This window comes from Corythoichthys intestinalis, chromosome 19 (assembly GCF_030265065.1).
Source record: "Corythoichthys intestinalis isolate RoL2023-P3 chromosome 19, ASM3026506v1, whole genome shotgun sequence".
NCBI lineage: Eukaryota > Metazoa > Chordata > Actinopteri > Syngnathiformes > Syngnathidae > Corythoichthys > Corythoichthys intestinalis.
This window is the reverse complement of record NC_080413.1, coordinates 20,866,101-20,888,473: the sequence shown is the minus strand read 5'-3', so window position 1 is coordinate 20,888,473 and position 22,373 is coordinate 20,866,101. Positions and strand designations below refer to the sequence as shown.

Genomic DNA, 22,373 nt, shown 5'->3' with positions numbered 1-22,373 from the left:
TCTGTTAAAGCGATCCATGGATAGAAAGACATAGTTCTTAAAAGATAAATGTTAGTACAAGTTATAGAAATTTTGTATTAAAACCCCTCTTAATGGGTTCGTTTTAATAAAATTTGTAAAAATTTCAATCAAAAAATAAACTAGTAGCCCGCCATTGTTGATGTCAATAATTACTTAGACAATGCTCATGGGTGCTGAAGCCTATAAAATCAGTCGCACCCAAGTGCCAGCAGAGGGCGGAAAAACTCCATAAAACACAATTAACAAGTGGGCCTTTCACTGTACTGACATTTAAATGTCTGAGCGGGGCAAGTGCGTTAATTGCGTCAAATATTTTAACGTGATTAATTAAAAAAATTAATTATCACCCATTAACGCGATAATTTTGACAGCCCTATCCAACATATTCACGGAAAATCAATAACTGCCTGTTTTTTCTTTTAATCAAGAATTTAGACTGTTTTACGTTCATATCTATTTAAAAAAAAATTCAGGGATTTAAGCATTTATTAAGAATAATTTTCAACGAAATAAGCTCTTTGTTGTGCTAAGGCGGCCACCACATTGGTTTACAGACTAGCATCATATTCGACATATTTATGTAAAATAAATGATAACTGCCTGGTTTTTTGCTTTTAATATTTATTATATTATGAAGTCTATGTTATTTATTTATTCCTCACTGTAAGTGTAGAATCCATTTGTCTTATTGGAACTCCCTTCTTCCCTTCTCTCTCTCTTGCAGAATATGGGGCGGTCGCTCACTTGCATGAGAAAGGGTCACTACCTCTGCAAGACAATAAGAAGTAATTTGACAAAAGCATGTCAGAGACATGTTATTAAAATTCTTGTTTTAAAATGTGAAAAAAATGCACTCCTTGCCTGCCTTCTAAATGAGCACGTTACTTAAAATTGCAATGTAAAACTCACCAAATATAACAACAATGTATAAAACATTGAAATAGCAGTGATCATGTCTCAGTTTGCTCTCAAATGAATTTAAATTTGAAATCTAGATTTACAGTAGTTATTTCAAAGCGGGTCAAGTGTATCTTCTGCCATCTAGTGGAAGAACATTAACTAATTCTGCCGAATTTTATCTGCCATAGATTAACAACAAGAATTATCTTTGGAAATACATTATAATAAAGTAAAAAGGGGAATTGATTAGTTTTACATTCTGGATGATCTCTTACAGCACACAGATATATAGCTGAGAATCACTGCTACAGAGCACGCTCTTCACTTAATTTTCTGTGACTTTAACTTTACTGATTGCTCGTATGAACTCGTATGAAGGTAGAGAGATAAACGTGCAATGTGCTTATGGGAACAGGTGTCAGGCTTCAAACATACACGCACGCACACATACTGTTAATTATTGATCCACTCACTGAAATGCTGACATACACACCGCACTTCCTGAAGTGTCTGTAACATGCTCAAGTGAAGGTACAGTCACATGTTCACGATTAACAAACCTATACAATTTTAAGTGTTCAAATATTTGGTGGAAATATTTTTTGTTTTAATTGAATAGAGAATATAAAAATAAAAGAAACATTTTAAAACATAGATTGAGCATTAAATTCCCTTTTTTTCTTGTTTTTTTTTTTTTTTTTTTTTTTTTTTTTTTGCTTTGCAAAATAGTTTTGCAAGATTTCTCAGTCGTGTATTTTAGATAGAGAGCTAATAATAGTCAACTGCGATAATTTTCCACCGGACGCTGCGACTTTTTCTCCGATGGAAGAAGCAAAGAGAGAGTGGAACGATCCACTCTGTACGTAGGGAGATTAGGACATAGAAACAAGTCACGCCGTCAGTAGAAAAAATTTGTACACATGCAAAGTTCACTTCAGACATGTTTTAAGGTTTAAAATTGTTTAATAAATATATTTAATTTCGGAGAAAGTGGGTGGAATGAATTTGCATTCGGGTTACAAAAGAAAATTAACCCCGTTGTTGTTGTTTTTGGTTGAGTCGGATGAAAATCGAGCTCGTGCCACATCTTCCACCAGCCGTTAAAGCTTCAGCATCGCCAGTAGCCTGGAGTAAAACAAACAATTGGTTGATAATATTTCCGCTAGAACCTTGAGAATCATTCAGCCTTAAATCATATTTAACGTAGTTTTTTTCCCACGTGTACATTGAATTGGTTAACTGAAGACGTTGAAGTTGAATTCAGTCCCCTCAAGACGACATAAAAGTGGAACGACCAAAGCGGACTTTTCTACTGTCAAACTCCCAAATCCTCCTGTCAAAGGTAATGTTACCAGTTATTTTACTGCAACAAACTTTTTTGAGACTTAAAACTTTCAAAGTTCGCGTTCGGCTGCTGTGCCAGTTTTTCCTCAAGACACTGTGGTAGTTTAAGGGTTCCACCCATTTAAGACTAGACTCCGCCACATTTCCTATTTCTGTCAAGGGGAGTGCGAATTATTAAAATAACTGATTTCATATTGTCATTGATGTACCCAGTTATATTGTAAAATAAAGTAATAACTGTGCAAATCGTGTAAAATGTAATGCATGTTTAATTACACTTACTGGGAAAAAATAAATAAATTGTCATATGTCATTAAAGTAACTAATAAAAAAAACAATTACACCACGTATATTCTCATTATTGATGGCAATCTAAATGGGAGTCAAATCAGAACACATGAGTTAGTGTAATTGTGTTCGCGATAGCCAACAGTTAAATGTAAACATGGACGAATTGGAAAATACACTATGGACAACTGCATTAATCCACCCACACATTGCACCTACGTTAGATTTTCCATCCAGCATTTCAGTTTAGTATTGCAGGATGCACTCAAAAACCACACATGCAGTATTTTAACGTTTTAATAGGTGTTTTTCAATGTACAATGGTATGAAAAAGTATCTAAATCTTTTGGAATTTCTCACATTTCTGCATAAATCAAATGCGATCTGATCTTTGTCAAAATCACACAGATGAAAAAACTGTGCTTTAACTAAAACCACCCAAACATTTATAAGTTTTCATATTTTAATAAGGATGGTAGGCAAACAATAACAGAAGGGGGAAAAATAAGTAAGTGAACATCAAATTTAATAGCAGCAAAAACTTCAACCAGACGCTTCCAGTAGCTGCAGATCAGTTTGGCACATCAATCACGACTTATCTTGGCCCATTGTTCTCGACAAAACTGCTGTAGTTTAGTGAGATTTCTGGAATGTCTGACATTAGGTCAGGCCACAGCATTTCAATGGGGTTCAAGTCTGGACTTTGACTTGGCCACTCCGGAATGTGTATTTTGTTCTTCTGAAACCATTCTGATATTGATTTACTTGTGTGTTTTGGATCATTGTCTTGTTGCAGCATCCATCCTCTTTTTAGCTTCAACTGTCTGAGAGACGGCCTCTGGTTTTCCTGGAAAATATCCTGATAAACTTTTGAATTCATTCTTCCATTAATGATGGTAAGTTGTCCAGGCCCTGAGGCAGCAAAACAGCCCCAAATCATGATGCTCCCTCCACCATGTTTCATGGTGGGGATGAGGTGTTGAAGTTGGTGAGTTGTTCCATTTTTCTTCCACACATGACGTTGTGTGTTACTCCCAAACAATTCAACTTTGGTTTCATCAGTCCACAAAATATTTTACCAAAACTTCTGTGGATTTTCCAAGTGCCTTTTTGTGAACATTAAACAACCAACAATGTTTTTTTTTTTTTTTTTTTTTTTTTGACAGCAGTGGCTTCCTCCGTGGAGTCCTCCCATGAAGCCCGTTCTTGGCCATAGTTTTACATATAGTTGATGTGTGCACAGAGGTATTGGACTGTGCCAGTGATTTTTGTAAGTCTCTAGCAGACACTTTAGGGTTCCTTTTTTACCTCTCTGAGTATTCTGCGCTGAACTCTTAGCGTAATCTTTGGTGGACGGCCACTCCTTGGGAGAGAAGCAACAGTGCCAAACTCTCTCCATTTTTAGACAACTTCTCTGAGTGACGATTGATGAACATGCAGACTTTTAGAGATGTTTTTGTATCCTTTCCCAGCTTTATACAAATCAATAATCCTTGATAGCAGGTCTTCAGAAAGCTCTTTTGATCGAACCATGGTGTACATCAGACAATGCTTCTCATCAAGACAATTCTTACCAGGTGTGTGTTTTATAGTGGGCAGGGCAGCTTTAAACCACTCATCAGTGATTGGGCACACACCTGACCTAAATTGTTTGGTAAAAACTGGTTTCAATTGCTCTTTAAGGCTCCTTTGGCAGAGGGTTCACTTACTTACTTTTCCCCCTTCTGTCATTGTTTGCATGCTATCCCCAGTAAAATATGAAAACCTATAAATTTTTGGGTGGTTTTAAAGCAAACACTGTTTTTACAGCTGTGTGATTTTGACGCTGATCAGATAACATTTGATGGTGATTCCAAAAGGTTCAGATACTTTTCATACCACTGTATATACACATTAGCTTTGTGTTTTTACAGATTACTGAATCCATTGTTGTACTAATTATGCAAGAAAGTAAATTAAAACACTTATGAAAAATATTAAACTAAATATATATGTAACGTGATTGCACAAATTGTATGACAATTGTCCCTCTGAGGTTGCTGTACACAGCAAAATCTGTGGAGATGATTTTTTGGTAGAAATTATTTTTTGAGTTGATTGGTGTTGATTTGGTTGTTGTTTTAACACTAGCATTTTTAAAATAGTTCTTGGCGCAGTGTCAATTAAGTGAGTTGAACACAAGACACCCTTGGCAGAGTTAAATGTACCAGCAGAGTTTATCAACCACACCCAGTTTAGGTGCACCTGTCACTAACAAAGCAGGCGCAAGACTTGTGGGTGAAGTGACACCATGACTGTAAGTACTGTTGTTTGTAAATAGATGGAGTTTGTTCGGTTGAAAAAAATGTAAAGTCTCTGCATACTTCAGGGATGCAAAGTCTCTCTTTTACCTCTCACGAGCTCAACAGTAGGGTAAAATTGCCCGTTATGCCCATGTTCTGAACTAGGGTCCCCCACTCATCCAGAATATTATCAACATCACAAAGAATATTTAAATTCAACACTCCTATTGTAAGAAAACAAAAGTGGTTACACATTTTGCATGTAAAAGGTTTGAATAGGAATTGCTTAATTTGTTCAAGTAGCTTATTAAGTCATACTTAAATCATTTAGGCATTTTTCATTTACCTACATAACTTAATAGTTACTTAAAGCAGTTGTGCGAAACCACTTGAAATGAGGTTCTTGCATTAATAACATGTTTCATTTTTTGAGTGCCCTTAAACTAGCTCTTTAATTATCCTAAAAATAAGTCACAATCTTTAAAATGCAATGTTCTTAAGCCAACATTACCAGATTTAAGCGTCTATATGTTCGTCTCTCTGTCCGATGAGTTACTTTCCAACCTTAATTGAGCCTAGGCAAATATTTCACTGAAAAAAAAACACATTAGTAATTCACATTTTTACCTTAAACAATCATTGTATGGCAAAAGGAAGCTAATTTCAACTACAAATCTTGGACTTAGCTTGCTATTTTGAATCTAATCTTTAAAAAGAACCCAAAATGTATTTAAATGTTACGAGGATATAATCTTACACACCTTATTTACAAAGGTGTTACGGTAGCTGAAATACTGATTATACTAATTAATTATCTTCCACGCAATATCAAGATTTTGGAGTGCACCTGTGGGAATATTTATCCATTCATTTATTCAGAACATTGGTGAGAGCTTTTTTCGTACCAAGTTGGAAGCATATAATGTAATTGCCCTGCTAAACTGAATATACTAGTACAGTGTGTTCTGTTGTCAAAGACATGGCTAATTGCGTTATAGAGTATACTTGGTACTGTATCATCTGTCCTGAAAGCACGCTAGACTGTCAGTTGCATCGCCTCCCTTTTCCTTGAGCTTTAGCACCACTATTTGGTTGCCTTGGCAACTGGTGTGTCAGGGGACCTCATCCTGATCCAGTGCATGATGTTCTCCACAGTAGTTCAGAGAGCAGCACAAAGCAAGATATAACGGAACAGCTCATTTATCTTTCTTTTTTATGCAATCAGTGTTGAACTCCTTCGCTGCTGTCTTTACTGTAAGCACACACGTACATACATGCGCGCACACAAACTTGCACAAAGAAAGAGCGAAGCAGCCTAATGAATCACGAGTCCTTCACATCGATTATGCTTGGTGCAGTGTTGGTGTTTTGCTTGATTTTCCTCCAGTTAAATATCATGCAAGTATGTTTTATAAATTTCCACCAATGTCTATAGAGTTTGATCACTGGGAAATGATATGTGACTCTTGACCAGTGTTGTTAATCTTACTTTAAAAAAGTCATTAGTTACAGTTGCAAATTAAAAAAGTAATTGTGTTAGTAACCAACTTACCTCATTGTAAGAGTAATTAGTTACTCTGCAAAGTAAGTGACATTACTTTTCATGTACTACACATCGCCATTATAGACTAATCCGAGCAAAACGACCAGAAGTAACCCCTCCACCATTACTGTGGTGTGCCGCCCACAGCACACACAGCCAGCAGAGGGCAGAGTTGCCAACCATCTAATGAAATACGGAGTCCCATATTCAGAAACAATAGTACGCATCCCGTATTAAGCTTACAAAGGACGCGCTCTGTCCTGTATTGTCATGAAAATCGAAAATTGCGTTTCAATTGTAGAACGAACAAATACTGGTATGGTGCTTTTCAAGAATATGTAGTGGAACGCATTCTCCCGTCTTTCCTGTTTTCTGACCAATGAGCTAACAGAACAATGGCAATCCTGTTCATCTCAATGCCAGGTCAAGGTACTGTGCGTTGTCATTATGATTCCGGAAGACAACATAGAATGTGGGAGATAAGAAGTTTGAGTGGAACTTGAGTATAAAGCATGTTCAAAATGATGATCATTTGTTTTCTTGTTCTTCTCTGTGTACTTCATTTTCACAATTTGTATTATGTTTTTGTGTTCTGTCAATTTCGTTTCCATAAGCACATTGTATGTAGAGTGATTATTTGTGAAACTTATTGCTGAGGGGACTTTGAACGCACCTCAGTTTATGTTGGCACTTTGAAAAAAAGTATTAAAATACATTGCCATTAATTATTGTTTTTCGATGTGCTTATATCACCCAAATATGCACCCTATTCAGGTTTGAGTAAAATCATTAGAAAAAAAAATACAAATACAAATATTGTATTAATAAAAAAAAAAAAAAAAAAAAGAAAAGAAAAAAACACTCTTCAAAAAAAAAAATAATAGTAATAATAATAATCAAAAGGTGACATTATCAGGCCAGGCGGCTCCACAAATGAGGTGTCCTTTATTTTTCTTTTCAAGAACTTGGCAACACTAGCAGCAGCTAACGTTACTGTTTACATTGACTGACGCTGGGCTGCTACTGAGGTGTGTTAACACCCCAGTAATGGCCGCCAATAAAGAGTGACGTCCACAAATCTCTACTGGGATACTCTATACCTGCCTTGTGTTTACCAGAGCATGCTGGGCAGTGAGACAGCGTGAGGAGGAGGGCCTAGTCCGGCCACCTAGCAAATCATGATCGCGTTTGCAACGGCGTCACCGCCCCCTTCCTTCTTCATCCCTCCTGCTCTGCTATCTCCGAGTCTAGGCAGCAGATGTGTGACAAAATCCGACAACTTGCGCTTCATTCAACTAAATTGTAGTAACGCGCCTCTTCACGTCCTCAGTAACGATGATGAAAGATGGGAAAATAGTTATTTAGATTACTCACTATAGAAAAAAAATAACGGCGTTATTAACAACACTGCTCTTGACGTTATTAAATTTTTTAAAAACAATTTAACTAAGCATATGTTATTAATTTCCTTATCTGATATGATTAAAAGAACAAACTCTCTCACGTGAACATTTTACCTTAATTGTAGTTTCTAACTTTGATATGAAAATAACATTGTGCATTTTAATCTGTTTTGAGAGTTTTTGTGAGCACCCGATATGTTATACTACAAAATAATGTGCATTGTACTACCAGCCTCTCCTTTCATATACCCTATTATTGTACATTTATACACCTACTCTCCATTTCGCTTCAGCTTCCAAGATCTCATATAGCAGTTTAAGTAGCGTGATAGACATCTTTGGCAAACACAAGTTAATTTCAAATATCATTGTAAAAGTTATTACAGCCACGATATGTATATGATGTATTTTGAGGTGTGGTGTTTATTCAAGTGAAAGACACATCCGGCTATTATAGTGGAGGAAACTATTTGAGGAAAGACAGTAATGAGGATGTAAACATGGACAATTGTCATTTGTTCCGCTACCTTAATAAAATCATTCACATCATTTGTTCCTTTCACACATGATGATACTGAATACTTGGCTGGTCATCTCCTTTCATATTCATGCATCCCATTAAACATGCATAAAAACTCACTTTTCATCAGCTCACGTTTTCCCTTTCTTTTTTTGTCTTTATTTTCTCTTTTCTTTAGACCATTAAATCATGTGTAGCAGTGGTCCCCAACCTTTTTTGCACCACGGACTAGTGTGATGTGGGCTTTCTTTTCACGGCCCGGCAATGTTTGTCAGAAAAATACAGCAAATATAAAATAAGACGGTGGTGTTAAAATCAAATGTTAAGTGCAAGGAAAATGTAAATCATTATACTCTGACTCAGTGGGAGGCCTGAGCTTGTATGGTTGAGATGAGATGGTTTCATCTATGTGTGATGGGAGATCAGTAAATAAGGTTGTAGGCTCCTATTCTGGCTCTTTCCCTGTGGAAAAGTTGTCCAAAGACATCTGTCTTTCAGTCATGTTCGCTAGTGTGTGGGCTTATTATTTCCGGGAACAAATCTGATGAGACACATCATTAATCATTATCAAGGACAAGGGCACATACATACAATAAAATAGACGGTAGCTCCAATGGATTTCTATGACGACATCCTATCCAGTTTTATTATTGTGTCTATTGAGTAGACAGGCACATTGGTGTGTCAAGAGGCAGAGACCAGAATGCGGTCGTTAATAAATTATGAACTATTTCTGTGCAGTCCAGTACCAAATGCTACACAGACCGGTGGTTGGGGACCACTTTTGTATAGCACATCTTGAACATGAGCTAACGGTTGTGATGTCTTGGCACACATAGTGACATTGAAAATAAGGTGGGCTTGTGGAAAGCTCCAATAAAATTGGTCTCCATCGCAGATGCACATACACCAAACAGTATGTGAAACAGACTCATTAGGCAAAGAATCTACTGGAAAAAGTGGACTGTGCAGCACAAGGGGGTTGGGAATTAGGAATGACAAACTCGAGGGTCTGAGCATCAAGTTTACTGTGACAAAGGCACGCAGTTGTCTTTTCAGAAAAAAATGTTATGAATGCCAGTAATGTTTTTTTTCCATGGAAATGACCTAATTTGGTCAACCAGATGCTTAAATGATAAATGCAGTATGTACTATAATATGATGTTGAATCAAAGTACAAGAAAATCTGAGTGAGTGTGACAGTTCTACTTTTTCCCTTCCACTCTTATTCACACATGACACCTGCATCACGTGTGATGTTGAGATCACACTCTCTTGCTCCTCGTATATAGCTAATTATTTTCCGACTTTTGTATTTTTTTTCTCCTACACTCTTCCCATCAAAGTACAGCACATTCTAAAACTTCCACTAAGGCAATGTATTTGGATGCGATCTCAATCAACATAGATTGTTAACCTAGGTCATGTCTAACATTAGTGACGTCTGATCTAGAGCTTTCCCGACTAGTGGACACAGTCGACATCATCGATGACGTAAATGCTTCGACGAGCACAATATCCTGTCGACGGTTAATGAAGGGTTAAAAAAAAAAATACACGCGTGGGAAGTTGAGAATAGCGGACGCTCGGTATGCAACCGGGGAAAGTGGCACAAAGCCAAAAAAGAGCCCCAGAGTGCCCAAAACATTGACTTATTCCAACAAAACAAAGGTGGCTACAGTGTTGTGTCATGTCTCTTCAATGGCAAGCTTGCATACCAGGCTGCAAGTTGGCCATGACTGAACACCTAAAGCGCCGTCACCGAGTTGTAATTTGGGAAGACGACAGGAGACAACAAGCTGGCAGATCGGAAGTCCATCTAACGAACTAACGATGTTTTTTCTCGAAGTTGCTAAGCTGTCGCGATTTGCAATAAGTCAATTTTTCTCACGGTAAATAAAAATGAGGGCGGTAATTTTCACGGCTGCGTTTTATCGCTGCGTGTGTATACACATTAGGGTGAGCCATCTTAGGCACCCCACGATTCGATTCGATTACGATTCAGGGTGCTACGATTCAATTATTGAACGATGATCACGGTACTGACGATGATCACGATTATCGATGCATCGTACATTACTAATTTATAAAGTAACCGAACAAATTTATGTCCATTATTTATTTAAAATATCCTATTGATTCAACAGGAACGATGGAAACATGCCCATACAACAAAAAGCTTCCCTTAAGCTGCTTTTTTTATTTTTTATTTTTTACAAGAAAGTGCAAAAACATTAACCATTTTAAAGGGAGTACTTATTTCTCTCAACAATACAATAAAATTTACACAGGTGGAATGAATTCCACATTTTCTGGAAACAAAGTGTCTTTATAAATAAGACTTCTTTTAACCAATATACTTTGTTTTCACAGATTTCTGTACTATTTCGCATGTTTGTAGTGTTACCACTGTACTTAATCATGGTTTTACAAGTTCTGCATACTGTATGAAATACACGTTAGCGAATTAGCTAATTAGCTTAGCACTCAGCGCTAACTAAACATCTCAAAAACAACAACAATAAAGGCTAAACAGTACAAGAGGGTTCGTGTACTCACCTCTTACAGACGCACACGGGTCTTTGCAACACACTCAGGATATTTTTCGACTGACATGACTTGAAACCACTGTTGGACATCTGAAAGACAAGGAGCAATGAACTATCTCTCTTCCCTTCTCGCTCTAAAAAATAAATTGCGCACAGAACCGCGACCGCCTGTGCCTGCCTGTATCATACACAAATTTATTTTCCAGTCTTTTGAAAAGGAGTAAATCTCTCGCTCAGTCACCGGCAGCATCCATCATAACGTTGTGCGTGCGTCCGTTTAGGGTGTCCGGGCGGCAGACGTGTCTTGAATTTCGTTCCGCTATGAGCGACTGTCATAAAGTTATGAGGGAAAAGTCATCCTTTTTTAACCTTGATGAATCCTAATTGAATCGTCACGTGTTGAATCGCGATGCATCTAATGATCGATTTTTTGGAACTCCCTTAGTACACATTCGTGTTGATGGCATATGAGACTCCAGTTCCTTTCACTGATGTTTAATGGTCATCAACATGCCGTAGAATTAAAGTTCAGACATACAAAATTTATATTAAACAGTGTAAATTTTAGCATTGCTACATTGAGGCCAATGGGGAAAAAGGACAACCTACTAACCACTTTAGCCTGCAATAAAACAGGGCAGTCTTCTCCAAAACGCAAACTTGTGGTTAAAAAGTGACACTTCAAACATGAAAAATCGCTGGTTAACATCATTTGCAAAAAAAAAAAAAAAAAAATCTACAACTGACACCACATGCAATGACGAAAAGTGCCTGTTTTTGCAGAGTGTAAAGCTTACGGTTAGCGATTTAGCGAACGTACTTCCGGTGAACATTTCAAAATGAAAGCACGTCATGTTCAACATACATTTCTGGAGTTAATCTCACATACTTTAGAATTCGGATTCTACACTAAGAGCTATAAAATGACACCCTTTATGAAAAATCTGATTGGCAATGAATAATTATGAAAATTATTTTACTATTATACATAGTAGTATACTATAATATTATACTACAATATTAATGCTAGATGATTTTATTTTTTTTAAGAATTGTTTTGAATCACGTTGGAAAGGTGACATCAGTGTTCTGAATCTGTTTACATTCCATTCTTTTGCACCAGTTAATGCTATCAGTATTTGACCTAATTGTTTATTTGTTATTTATTATTGTTATTTACATGTTTATTTGTACTTAAAAAAAGAATTTAAGTGTTCAAAAATTTTTTTGTGAATGAATAAGTGTCAACAAAAACTTAATTGAAAAATAGTCGTTCGGGACAGCCCTAGTCTGATCCCACTCTTATCTTCACTTTCTGTAGCTGTCACAATATTTTTGTATACATCACCCTTCTGTTTGGTTGGTGATGAAGGATAGTTTATGTCCACTATGTCGACACTAATGGGCAACTAGCATGTCACATTAAATCGAATGAAAGGCGCCGTTTTGATTGGCCATGACTGAAGTCAACAGTAGTTACAAAAATAGAGCCCATATAGCTCAACCATGGTGGCGGTCTTAAATATTATACATGACATTTTAGCATAGCATGCTTGGAGGTACAGTGGGGCAAATAAGTATTTAGTCAACCACTAATTGCGCAAGTTCTCCCACTTGAAAATATTAGAGAGGCCTGTAATTGTCAACATGGGTAAACAAATCTAATGAGCCAACCATTAAAGACAGAATATGGGAAAAAAAACAGAAAATCACTTTGTTTGATTTTTAAAGAATTTATTTGCAAATCATGGTGGAAAAGAAGTATTTGGTCAATACCAAAAGTTCATCTCAATACTTTGCTATGTACCCTTTGGTACCAATAACGGAGGCCAAACGTTTTCTGTAACTCTTCACAAGCTTTTCACACACTGTTGGTGGTATTTTGGCCCATTCCTCCATGCAGAGCTCCTCTAGAGCAGTGATGTTTTGGGGCTGTCGTTGGGCAACACGGACTTTCAACTCCCTCCACAGTATTTTCTATGGGTTGAAATCTGGAGACTGGCTATGTTACGAACGGCAAGCCGTTAATGCGGATCCAAAACACAAACCAGGAGATCAGAGAGCAAATTTAGTATTTAATGAGTACAACAAAGGGAGCACGCTAAGAAAACGCGAGTGAGAAAATACAACAGAGAGCACGCTAGAAAACGCGAGTAAGAAAATACAACTGAGAGAGCACGCTAGAAAACGCGAGTAAGAAAATACAACTGAGAGAGCACGCCAAAATGGCGTGAATATAACAGTACAAAATTACAATTACAAAATAAAAAAAAAACACAAAAGTAAATGAGATCAAACCAGAACACGATCGAAGAATGTCGGGAAGCACCAAGGGTGACGATGAGCACACAGTGGTAAGCAAAGCAGGTAACAAGCAAATGCAATAGTCCGACACTCGCAGATGGTGACAGGAGTCCTTAAATAATGAGCGCTCCTAATGCGCCACAGGTGTGCGGCCACGGCCCCGCCCATCCAGCTGAATCAGATGCTGGAAAGAAAAAACAACTGAGAAGGCATACAGATATGACAGGCTAGGCCACTCCAGGACCTGGAAATGCTTCTTACGAAGCCACTCCTTTGTTGCCCTGGCTGTGTGTTTGGGATCATTGTCATGCTGAAAGACCCAGCCACGTCTCATCTTCAATGCCCTTGCTGATGGAAGGAGATTTTCACTCAAAATCTCTCAATACATTGCCCCATTCATTATTTCCTTTACACAGATCAGTCGTCTTGGTCCCTTTGCAGAAAAACAGCCCCAAAGCATGATGTTTCCACCCCCATGCTTCACAGTGGGTATGGTGTTCTTCGGATGCAATTCAGTATTCTTTCTCCTCCAAACACGTGAACCTGTGTCTCTACCAAAAAGTTCTATTTTGGTTTCATCTGACCATAACACATTCTCCCAGTCCTCTTCTGGATCATCCAAATGTTCTCTAGCGAACCGCATACGGGCCTGGACGTGTACTGGCTTCAGCAGGGGGACACGTCTGGCAGTGCAGGATTTGAGTCCCTGGTGGCGCATTGTGTTACTGATAGTAGCCTTTGTTACTGTGGTCCCAGCTCTCTGTAGGTCATTCACTAGGTCCCCCCGTGTGGTTCTAGGATTTTTGCTCACCGTTCTTGTTATCATTTTGACGCCACGGGGTGAAATCTTGCATGGAGCCCCAGATCGAGGGAGATTATCAGTGGTCTTGTATGTCTTCCATTTTCTAATAATTGCTCCCACAGTTGATTTCTTTACACCAAGCCAGAGGTTGCGCTAGACTTTTTCGTTGTCTGTCATTTTGACTGACAGGGTCATAAAAATCCGGTCATAATCTATTTTTACCCGTCACTTAATTTTTTAAAATGATGATGACATTGTGGTGACCCTTTGTTTGGCATAATTCACCTTCCGTACTTGTGTGTCCATTTGGCCGAGCGCGTTACCGGCTACGACACAGTCACGTGACAGAGACACTTAAGAGCCGCACGTGTTCCGGCTTGAATAGAGAGTTCACAGAGAGCAGCAGAGCTACAGCGGCTGGACACAGCAAATCGAGCTAACAAGACTCTTAACATTGCATATCGCTTCAACATATTCAATAGTATTTAGTTTTCATTCATTTAAAATTAATATTCTGTCCGAACAAGGTTAACAGAGAATCCGCACCGTGCCATCACACATCAAGCAGATGAATATGTAACTTTTTCTCCGCAGTTCACCTGCTGTGGCCTGAACGCAGTCTCACACTTTCCTGCTGGTGCGCATGGACTTGAATTGCGTGCCCGCTTGTGCAGTCCCTCTTTTTTCACCTCTTTTATCAACACCATCGTCGTTTTGGGGCTTTTTGAAGAAACTTCGGACACTCAGTTGCCTTGACATTTTTCAGAGTAAGGCCAACGACGTCATGCATCAAGAGAGACTATAGCTAATTAATATGCTCACTCGCCACCCTGTGGTCTGGGGTGTGAATTGCAACCTGTCAAAATGACAGATGGACTTCAGTTTTTTCCGTCACAGTTTTTAAGAAATCGGTCAACGACGGAAAATATTCGGTTAACGCGACCCCTGCACCAAGCATTTTACCTATTGCAGATTCTTCCCAGCCTGGTGCTGGTCTACAATTTTGTCTCTGGTGTCCTTCGACAGCTCTTTGGTTTTGGCCATAGTGGGGTTTGGAGTGTGACTGACTGAGGTTGTGGACAGGTGTCTTTTATACCGATAATGAGTTAAAACAGGTGCCATTAATACAGGTAACAAGTGGAGCCTCGTTAGACCTTGTTAGAAGAAGTTAGACCTCTTTGACAGCCAGAAATCTTGCTTGGTGACCAAATACTTATTTTTCACTCTAATTTGGAAATAAATTCTTCACAAATCAAACAATGTGATTTTGTTTTTTGTTTTTTTCCCACATTGTCTCTCATGGTTGAGGTTTACCCATGTTGACAATAACAGGCCTCTCTAATCGTTTCAAGTAAGAGAATTTGCACAATTGGTGGTTGACTAAATACTTATTTGCCCCACTGTAACTGAAAATTTGAAACAGACAAATGACTCAATCTCCATCACCATTTTTTAAAACCTATGACTCAATCATTATTTTCCCAAATGCATACTAATCAGATCGTCCCCTACAGGAGAGGAGAAAACGGAGCAGTGTTCCAAAGATAAAAGAGGATCGTGGAGAGCTTCCAAGGACACTGCAGAAACATCAACCCAACTATTAGCCGGCTGCCAGGAACTCTGCATCATGGGAAAACAGAACAGTAAGCTTCGGCCCGAGGTTCTCAACGATTTGCGAGAGAACACAGAGTTCACTGACCACGAGCTGCAGGAGTGGTACCGTGGTTTTCTCAAGGACTGCCCCACCGGCCACCTTACGGTGGAGGAATTCAAGAAGATCTACGCCAACTTTTTCCCTTATGGAGATGCTTCCAAGTTTGCGGAGCACGTCTTCCGCACATTCGACACAAATGGCGACGCCACCATCGACTTCAGGGAGTTCATCATCGCCCTTAGCGTGACATCACGTGGCGGGCTGGAGCAGAAACTGCGGTGGGCGTTCAGCATGTACGACCTGGATGGGAACGGGTACATCAGCCGGGCAGAGATGCTAGAGATAGTTCAGGTGAGAACTTGGTGCCTAGACCTACTCCACTGCACAGAAACTAGGTGACTTTACTTTATTTCCAGCTGCAATGAGTAATTATGATATTTCTTTTACATCAGGGGTCCCCAAACTTTTTCCTGTGAGGGCCACATAACTTTTCCCTTCTCTGATGAGGGGCCGGGGTCAGTTTTTGACAGAAAAAGTGTGACGATTGCAGGAGTGCCTAAATGTAAAAAATTATCGTTTTTCAGAAAGCCACAATGAAATAACCCTTTCTGGATTCTTCACGGAACAAAAGTAAATAAAATAAAAATAATAATATAATAATAATAATAATAACACTATTAATTAAATAGATAATAACCAAATAACCCTCTCCGATTTCTTCACAGAAAAAGGCCAGGAAATAAATAACCCTATTGAGAAAAAAAAAAAATTTAAATGCTCTCTGGTATTGTTCAGGGGGCCGGACCAAATGTGGAGGCGGGCCGTATCTGGCCCACGGGCCGTAGTTTGGGGATCCCTGCTTTACATGGTCAAAAAGGGGTCTGCCTAATACTATATCAATGACAAAAAGAGTACCCACTCCATGATGTTTCTGTAACATCAAATCAAAGACTTCATAATGTGACACATTCATGACACATTCCCCATTCACTGCGTCATCTAACGCCGTATTTAGGTTGAAAAAGTACGAAAGCTGTACCGCATACAAACAAGAAGGATTGTCTTAGAAGTGATTTGTTCGAGGATTCATGGTAATTATTATATTTTTCATACCATGCATGCATTTTAAAAGGTTGTGAAAAAAATCAATGGGAGAAATTAACCGCTATGGCATTGGCGTCAGAATTCTAACGGGGCTAACTGCCCGTTTTTTTGCTTTTAACCAAGAATCGAGACTGTTTTACGTTCATATCTTTAAAGAATTCAGGGATTTAAGCATTTATTCACATGAATTTTCAACTTAAAAAGCTCTTTGCAGTGAAATTTGTAACGTGTGGCAGGGCAGGATGAGTGCATAAAAGGTAAAAAAGGAAGCAGACGTCCACTTATGTACTTTTATAGACAAAAATAAATAAATCCAGCTCAACCACACGTCATTGGGGAGTGCAACAGACCACGCACACATGATCACACTTGACTCCCCAAGAAGTAGGTAGCAACTGAAGAAGAAAGTGAACATACAACATAAAGAGGCTCCACCGTGTGGTGGAACAAAGAGGATCACAGAAGTGACCGTTACAAAGGCGGCACCACAGTGTCTTAAAGACTAGCAGCACATTCGACATATTTACGTAAAATAAATACTAACTGCCTGGTTCTTTGCTCTTTTAGCAAAGAATCCGTCCATATCTATATAGGGCTGGGCGATATGGCCTTAAGTACGTATCACGATAAATTGAGCAGATTTACCTCGATAACGATAAATGACGATAAATTCGCCCAAGCAAACTGTTATATAATTTGAAAATTTGAATCAATGCATGGAATACAAATTAACAGTTTCTCGTTAAATTTATTTACCAGCTTTCAATTTAACAATTGCACATGCAGTCTAAACATTAAGTATTAAAAAAATCTTGTAAACAATAAGAATTCTTGTGTGAACATTTATAACAGCTTGTATGACTTGAAAAATATCATCACTTGAATTTCATTAAATTCATTCCGCATTTTTATACACTAGATAGTGGCATACGTTTAGATATTTAGAATAGATACAAATACGACACATCCACCCGCCCCCCAGAAAATATACTTAATTAAAAAATAAAATGTTTCACAAACCTTTCCTTTCTTTTATTCGCCTCAATTATTTACATCTTATGATTTTGGAAATCCTTACAGTATGCAATAAATAATATTCCTGTTCCCAAACACTGTGCTTACTGTACTGTAATTTTTACAAAAAATAAACAATACATAGTTACTCCCTGCCATCTAGGACGAGCCACTTACAAGACTAGCATTGTCGTGTATTACAAATACTGCTTTGAACACATCTTCACAGACAAAAGCAATTATGCAGGCTTAAAGAGGTCAACTTTAATTGTGTAAATCACACTTATTGACGACGCGATCTCCTGGTTGAAATAGACGACATCCACTTAATTCTATTGAAGATATGTAATGCTGAGGCAATTTGTCAACTTTCCGTTTAAAAAGAAACGTGCACTGTTTATCCAGTAGATGGGGCTCTTGCAGTGTGTCAAACAGTGATTCAATTTAGGGCAATTGTCTTAAAAGTTGTTCATTGTTTCAGAAAGCCTCGGTTTTTCCATCCCTATCTGGAACCCGTCAAGAGTTTACTTAATGTCGGGTGAAAGTTTGGCGAAGCTAACTTAAGCCCGACTTCATCCCGTTTACTTGTAGCGTTAGCTGCTAGCGTTAGCAGCTAGCGTTAGCCTACCGGGCTTCTGTTTGATTGGCTTCCTGAAAACCATGTGACTCCTAACGTAAGCACACTGTCTGCTTTCTTAAAGGGGAATGAACATAGCCGAACAACACAGAGTCAAAGCGGATGAAAAGACTATATTTTCTTCTTTTATTAAATTACCGAATTTACCGACATGGTCAAAATTACGTCGGTCATCGTGAAGAATTTCGGTAACGGTAAATTTTCGGTTTACCGCCCTGCTCTATATCTATATAGAGTTCAGGGATTTACACATATATTCACAATAATGTTCAACGTAAAGAGCTCCTTGTGGTGATAAGGTGGCGCCACAGTTGCTTAAAGACTAGCAGCACATTTGACGTATTTTCGTAAAATAAATGCCAACTGCCCGTTTTTTTTTTTTTTTTTTTTTTTTTTTTTTTTTTGCTTTTAACCAAGACTCGAGACTGTTTTAGTCCATATCTATAGAGAATTCAGGGATTTAAGCATTTATTCACAAGAAATTTCAACATAAAAAGCTCTGTTTCCTCTCAGTCGGATTTGACAGCGATAGGCCCCCTATTAATCGGTCCCGCGCCCCGTCTCGCGTCAATATATTATGAAGTCTATGGTACTTTTTGCTAACACTATGAGTTTCAACAACAAATTAGAACATTGAAATAATAAATCTCATCTCTTAGGACTACCGTCATATTTTCTCCTGAGTTTGCCCTTTCCATGGTTATATTTACTATACTCCTCCAGCGTGGTGGGCTGAGCTGCTGGAAGGGTCATATCAATATTGGCTTTAGCCTGCTGTTTGTCCATAAAAATGTATCATGACTTTTTTTTACTCCCTTTTCTTTGGTCCTCATCCAAGCCAGAAACCTTTTAGATTGTTTACATGACAAATTCAATGGATCAGCTTCTCACTTTCATGTGAGTTCACTACACTAAGGAAAAATATTTTGTGACTAACTCATTTTGTAGGCCATTTATAAGATGGTCTCTTCAGTGATGAAGATGCCCGAGGATGAATCTACACCGGAGAAACGCACAGATAAGATCTTCAGACAAATGGACATCGACAATGATGGTGAGACTATATTTAGACATCCGTTTCAGAGAAAACATCAATAACAGGAATCATGACATGTTTCAGAAGATATGTTTCTCTCAAGAAGACATTGCAGTGACTTACAAAACTGCTAATGTCATATATTTTTTAAGTGTTTTGGTTTTTTTAGCACTAGTCGCATCTAAGATTGCCAACCGTCCCTTAAAAAAACAATCTTCTGGTATTGAGAAGCAAAAGTAAGCGTTTCTTATCGAGCTTTCAAGGGACGTGCTTTGTACTGTATTATCATGCAACTCGAAAATAGTGTCTTATTTGTCGAATAAATAAATACAGGTAGTCCCCGGGTTACGACAGACCTGACTTGCGTGATTTCGACTTCACGACGCGTCTCGTCCGAGGTTTTTTCTCCATTTTTTTAATTTATTTTTTTTTAAGTTTGCATAACAGTGTTTCGTCCACTACCCCTCAGCATTGATGGTAAGTCCAGTATTAAGTAAGTACAGTGATCCCTTGCTACTTCGCGCTTCAAACTTCGCATCCTCAGTCCATCGTGGATTTCTTCCCAATTAAAAAAAAAACAACAAAACAAAACAACTGAGCTGTCCTGAGCCGATCGTGTAGTCTCACTCTCCCTCCCTCCCTCTCCCTGCTCTTTGTTGGTCAGGCAGTGAGTGCACTGGAGTTGCTTATTAAAGTTAACAATGATTGACAGACGTTGATGTTTGATGTTGCCAGAGAAGCGAGCTTCAAAGCGCCACATGCGTCAATCATCGTTTAAATTGTCAAACAGTTGTTGTGGCAACTCATTGTGTGTAAGTGAGCAGCTTGAGCGGATTTGCGTAGACTCACTCAAAAAAGCATTTAATAGAGCTAAGCATTTTTCTGCTTGATTCTTGTTTAAAAATCATTTGAAAGCCCGCAAACAGTTTGCTGAAGACATGTCAACAAAGCACATGGATGACTGGAACCATGTCCTATGGTCTCATGAGATGGGCAGGCTTTCTTGTGTGTAGTCTTCAGAAGAGGCTTCCTCCTGGGGTTGAAGCCATGCACACCAATTTGATGTAGAGTGCGGCGTATGGTCTGAGCACTAACAAGCTGACCCCCAGCTCTTCAATATCTGCAGCAATGCTGACAGCACTCCTGTAACGAGTCACATGACATTTTGGAGGGACAATGACAAGCAGTACTCAATTTGGACATTTAGGGATATACGTAGTTTCTAAAGGGTGTACTCAATTTTGTTGCCAGGGATTTATATATTAATGGCTATATTTTGAGGGGAAAATAAATGAACTCTATTATATAAGCTGCACACAGACTACTTTTCATTGTGTCAAAGTGTCATTTTGTCAGTCGTCCCATGAAAACATACTTAAATATCTGCAGAGATATCTGCAGGGTGTACTCACTTTTGTGATACACTGCATGTACCTAATTAACCCTTTATTGCCAAATGTATCTCTTAGATTCACTTAGAAGTACTTGATTTTGAGACCAATTTAGAATTTTGAAATTTCGTTCTCAAAAAAATTGATCGACGCAAGTCAACACATGCATCTGCAGGTTCCATGAGAGAATTTTTCCTTTTGTTTTTTACAAATGTGAAATAAAGGTTCCATTAAGAGCTTATTTTTTTAAATATTGGGATTCTCTGACAATTGCTTCATGTTGCAGGCCTGTAAGGGTTAAGGTTAATTTACTTTTGAGTAAAATTATAATTTCTAAAACAAACTAATTAATCCTTGACTGGACATTATAGTGAAAGAATAAACAGCAATAAAAAGTGATGGGGAAATGGATCAACTGATGTACTAGTATAACAATCACTAACACACGTTAAGTCAGATACTTCTATTAGGCTATATAGCAAAATATTCTCAATATTAAAATAATTAGTCTTACTTTCGCGATCATAATAATGCACTGACAATAAACAAAGACTGTTTGTAGCTACATTAACCTCCTGCTGAATACAAGCTTATGCTCAAATGTGCATTCTGTTCACTGCACTGATTTCGCTCTAGATGGCGGACCACCCAAATCGCATGACTGCAACCCTACAGCACCACCTTTTTTTTCCCCGCTGACATTATCAGCTGACGCCAACAAGCGCCTACTCTTGAATCAAACTGCTTTTGTTCTATATGACAGGTCGTCTGTCCTTGGAAGAGTTTATTAAAGGTGCCAAGAGTGACCCATCCATTGTCCGACTGCTGCAGTCCGATCAGGGAACCTCTCGTCAGTTCTGAGGCGAAAACCACGTACTTTTAAACATGTGCAGCACTCCATGTCTTTTGTTTACATCAGGGTTTCCCAAAACTTTCAAATTTGGTTCCTCTGCTAAAGTCAATCATGTACTTCCATGACAGAAAATTTAGTAGTAAACTAAACCATTGACAAAAAGTTTTACCGAAAACAAAACAAAAAATACTTCTGTGACCCATAACCCAATTGGGTCCAGCCCCTTAGTTTGAGAAACCCTGTATTTCACAATTATATTATAGTGGCTTATTTTCCTGTGCTTTGTTGCATTTTTTCCCATGTGTAAAAGCTTTCCACCAACTTTGTGCCATATCATATATTTATATTGACTGGATTTTTTGCATTCAAGTATTAAAACGAAAGCTATGTTACATGAACAGGGAACGAATTACATCACTATGTAAAGATTATAATTCACTTCAACTGTGTTGTTCCTCAGGAATGCTTGATGGCTGTTCTACACAAAATATATACAGTGGGGCAAATAAGTATTTAGTCAACCACTAATTGTGCAAGTTCTCCCACTTGGAAATATTAGAGAGGCCTGTAATTGTCAACACGGGTAAACCTCAACCATGAGAGACAATGTGGAAAAGAAAAACAAAATCACATTGTTTGATTTTTAAAGAATTTATTTGCAAAACATGGTGGAAAGTATTTGGTCTATACCAAAAGTTCATCTTAATACTTTGTTATGTACCCTTTCT

The 22,373-nt window shown here is 38.2% G+C and overlaps 1 protein-coding gene across 1 annotated transcript; it reads left to right on the top strand.

Annotated features, from left to right (window-relative positions):
* Window positions 1-2,000: 2,000 nt before the first annotated feature.
* Window positions 2,001-22,208, top strand: hpcal1 (hippocalcin-like 1). Its single transcript, XM_057823496.1, has 4 exons — window positions 2,001-2,263; window positions 15,471-15,961; window positions 19,314-19,419; window positions 21,556-22,208. The coding sequence occupies exons 2-4, from the start codon at window positions 15,584-15,586 to the stop codon at window positions 21,651-21,653; spliced, it is 582 nt and encodes a 193-aa protein (XP_057679479.1). The 5' UTR covers window positions 2,001-2,263; window positions 15,471-15,583; the 3' UTR covers window positions 21,654-22,208.
* Window positions 22,209-22,373: the final 165 nt, after the last annotated feature.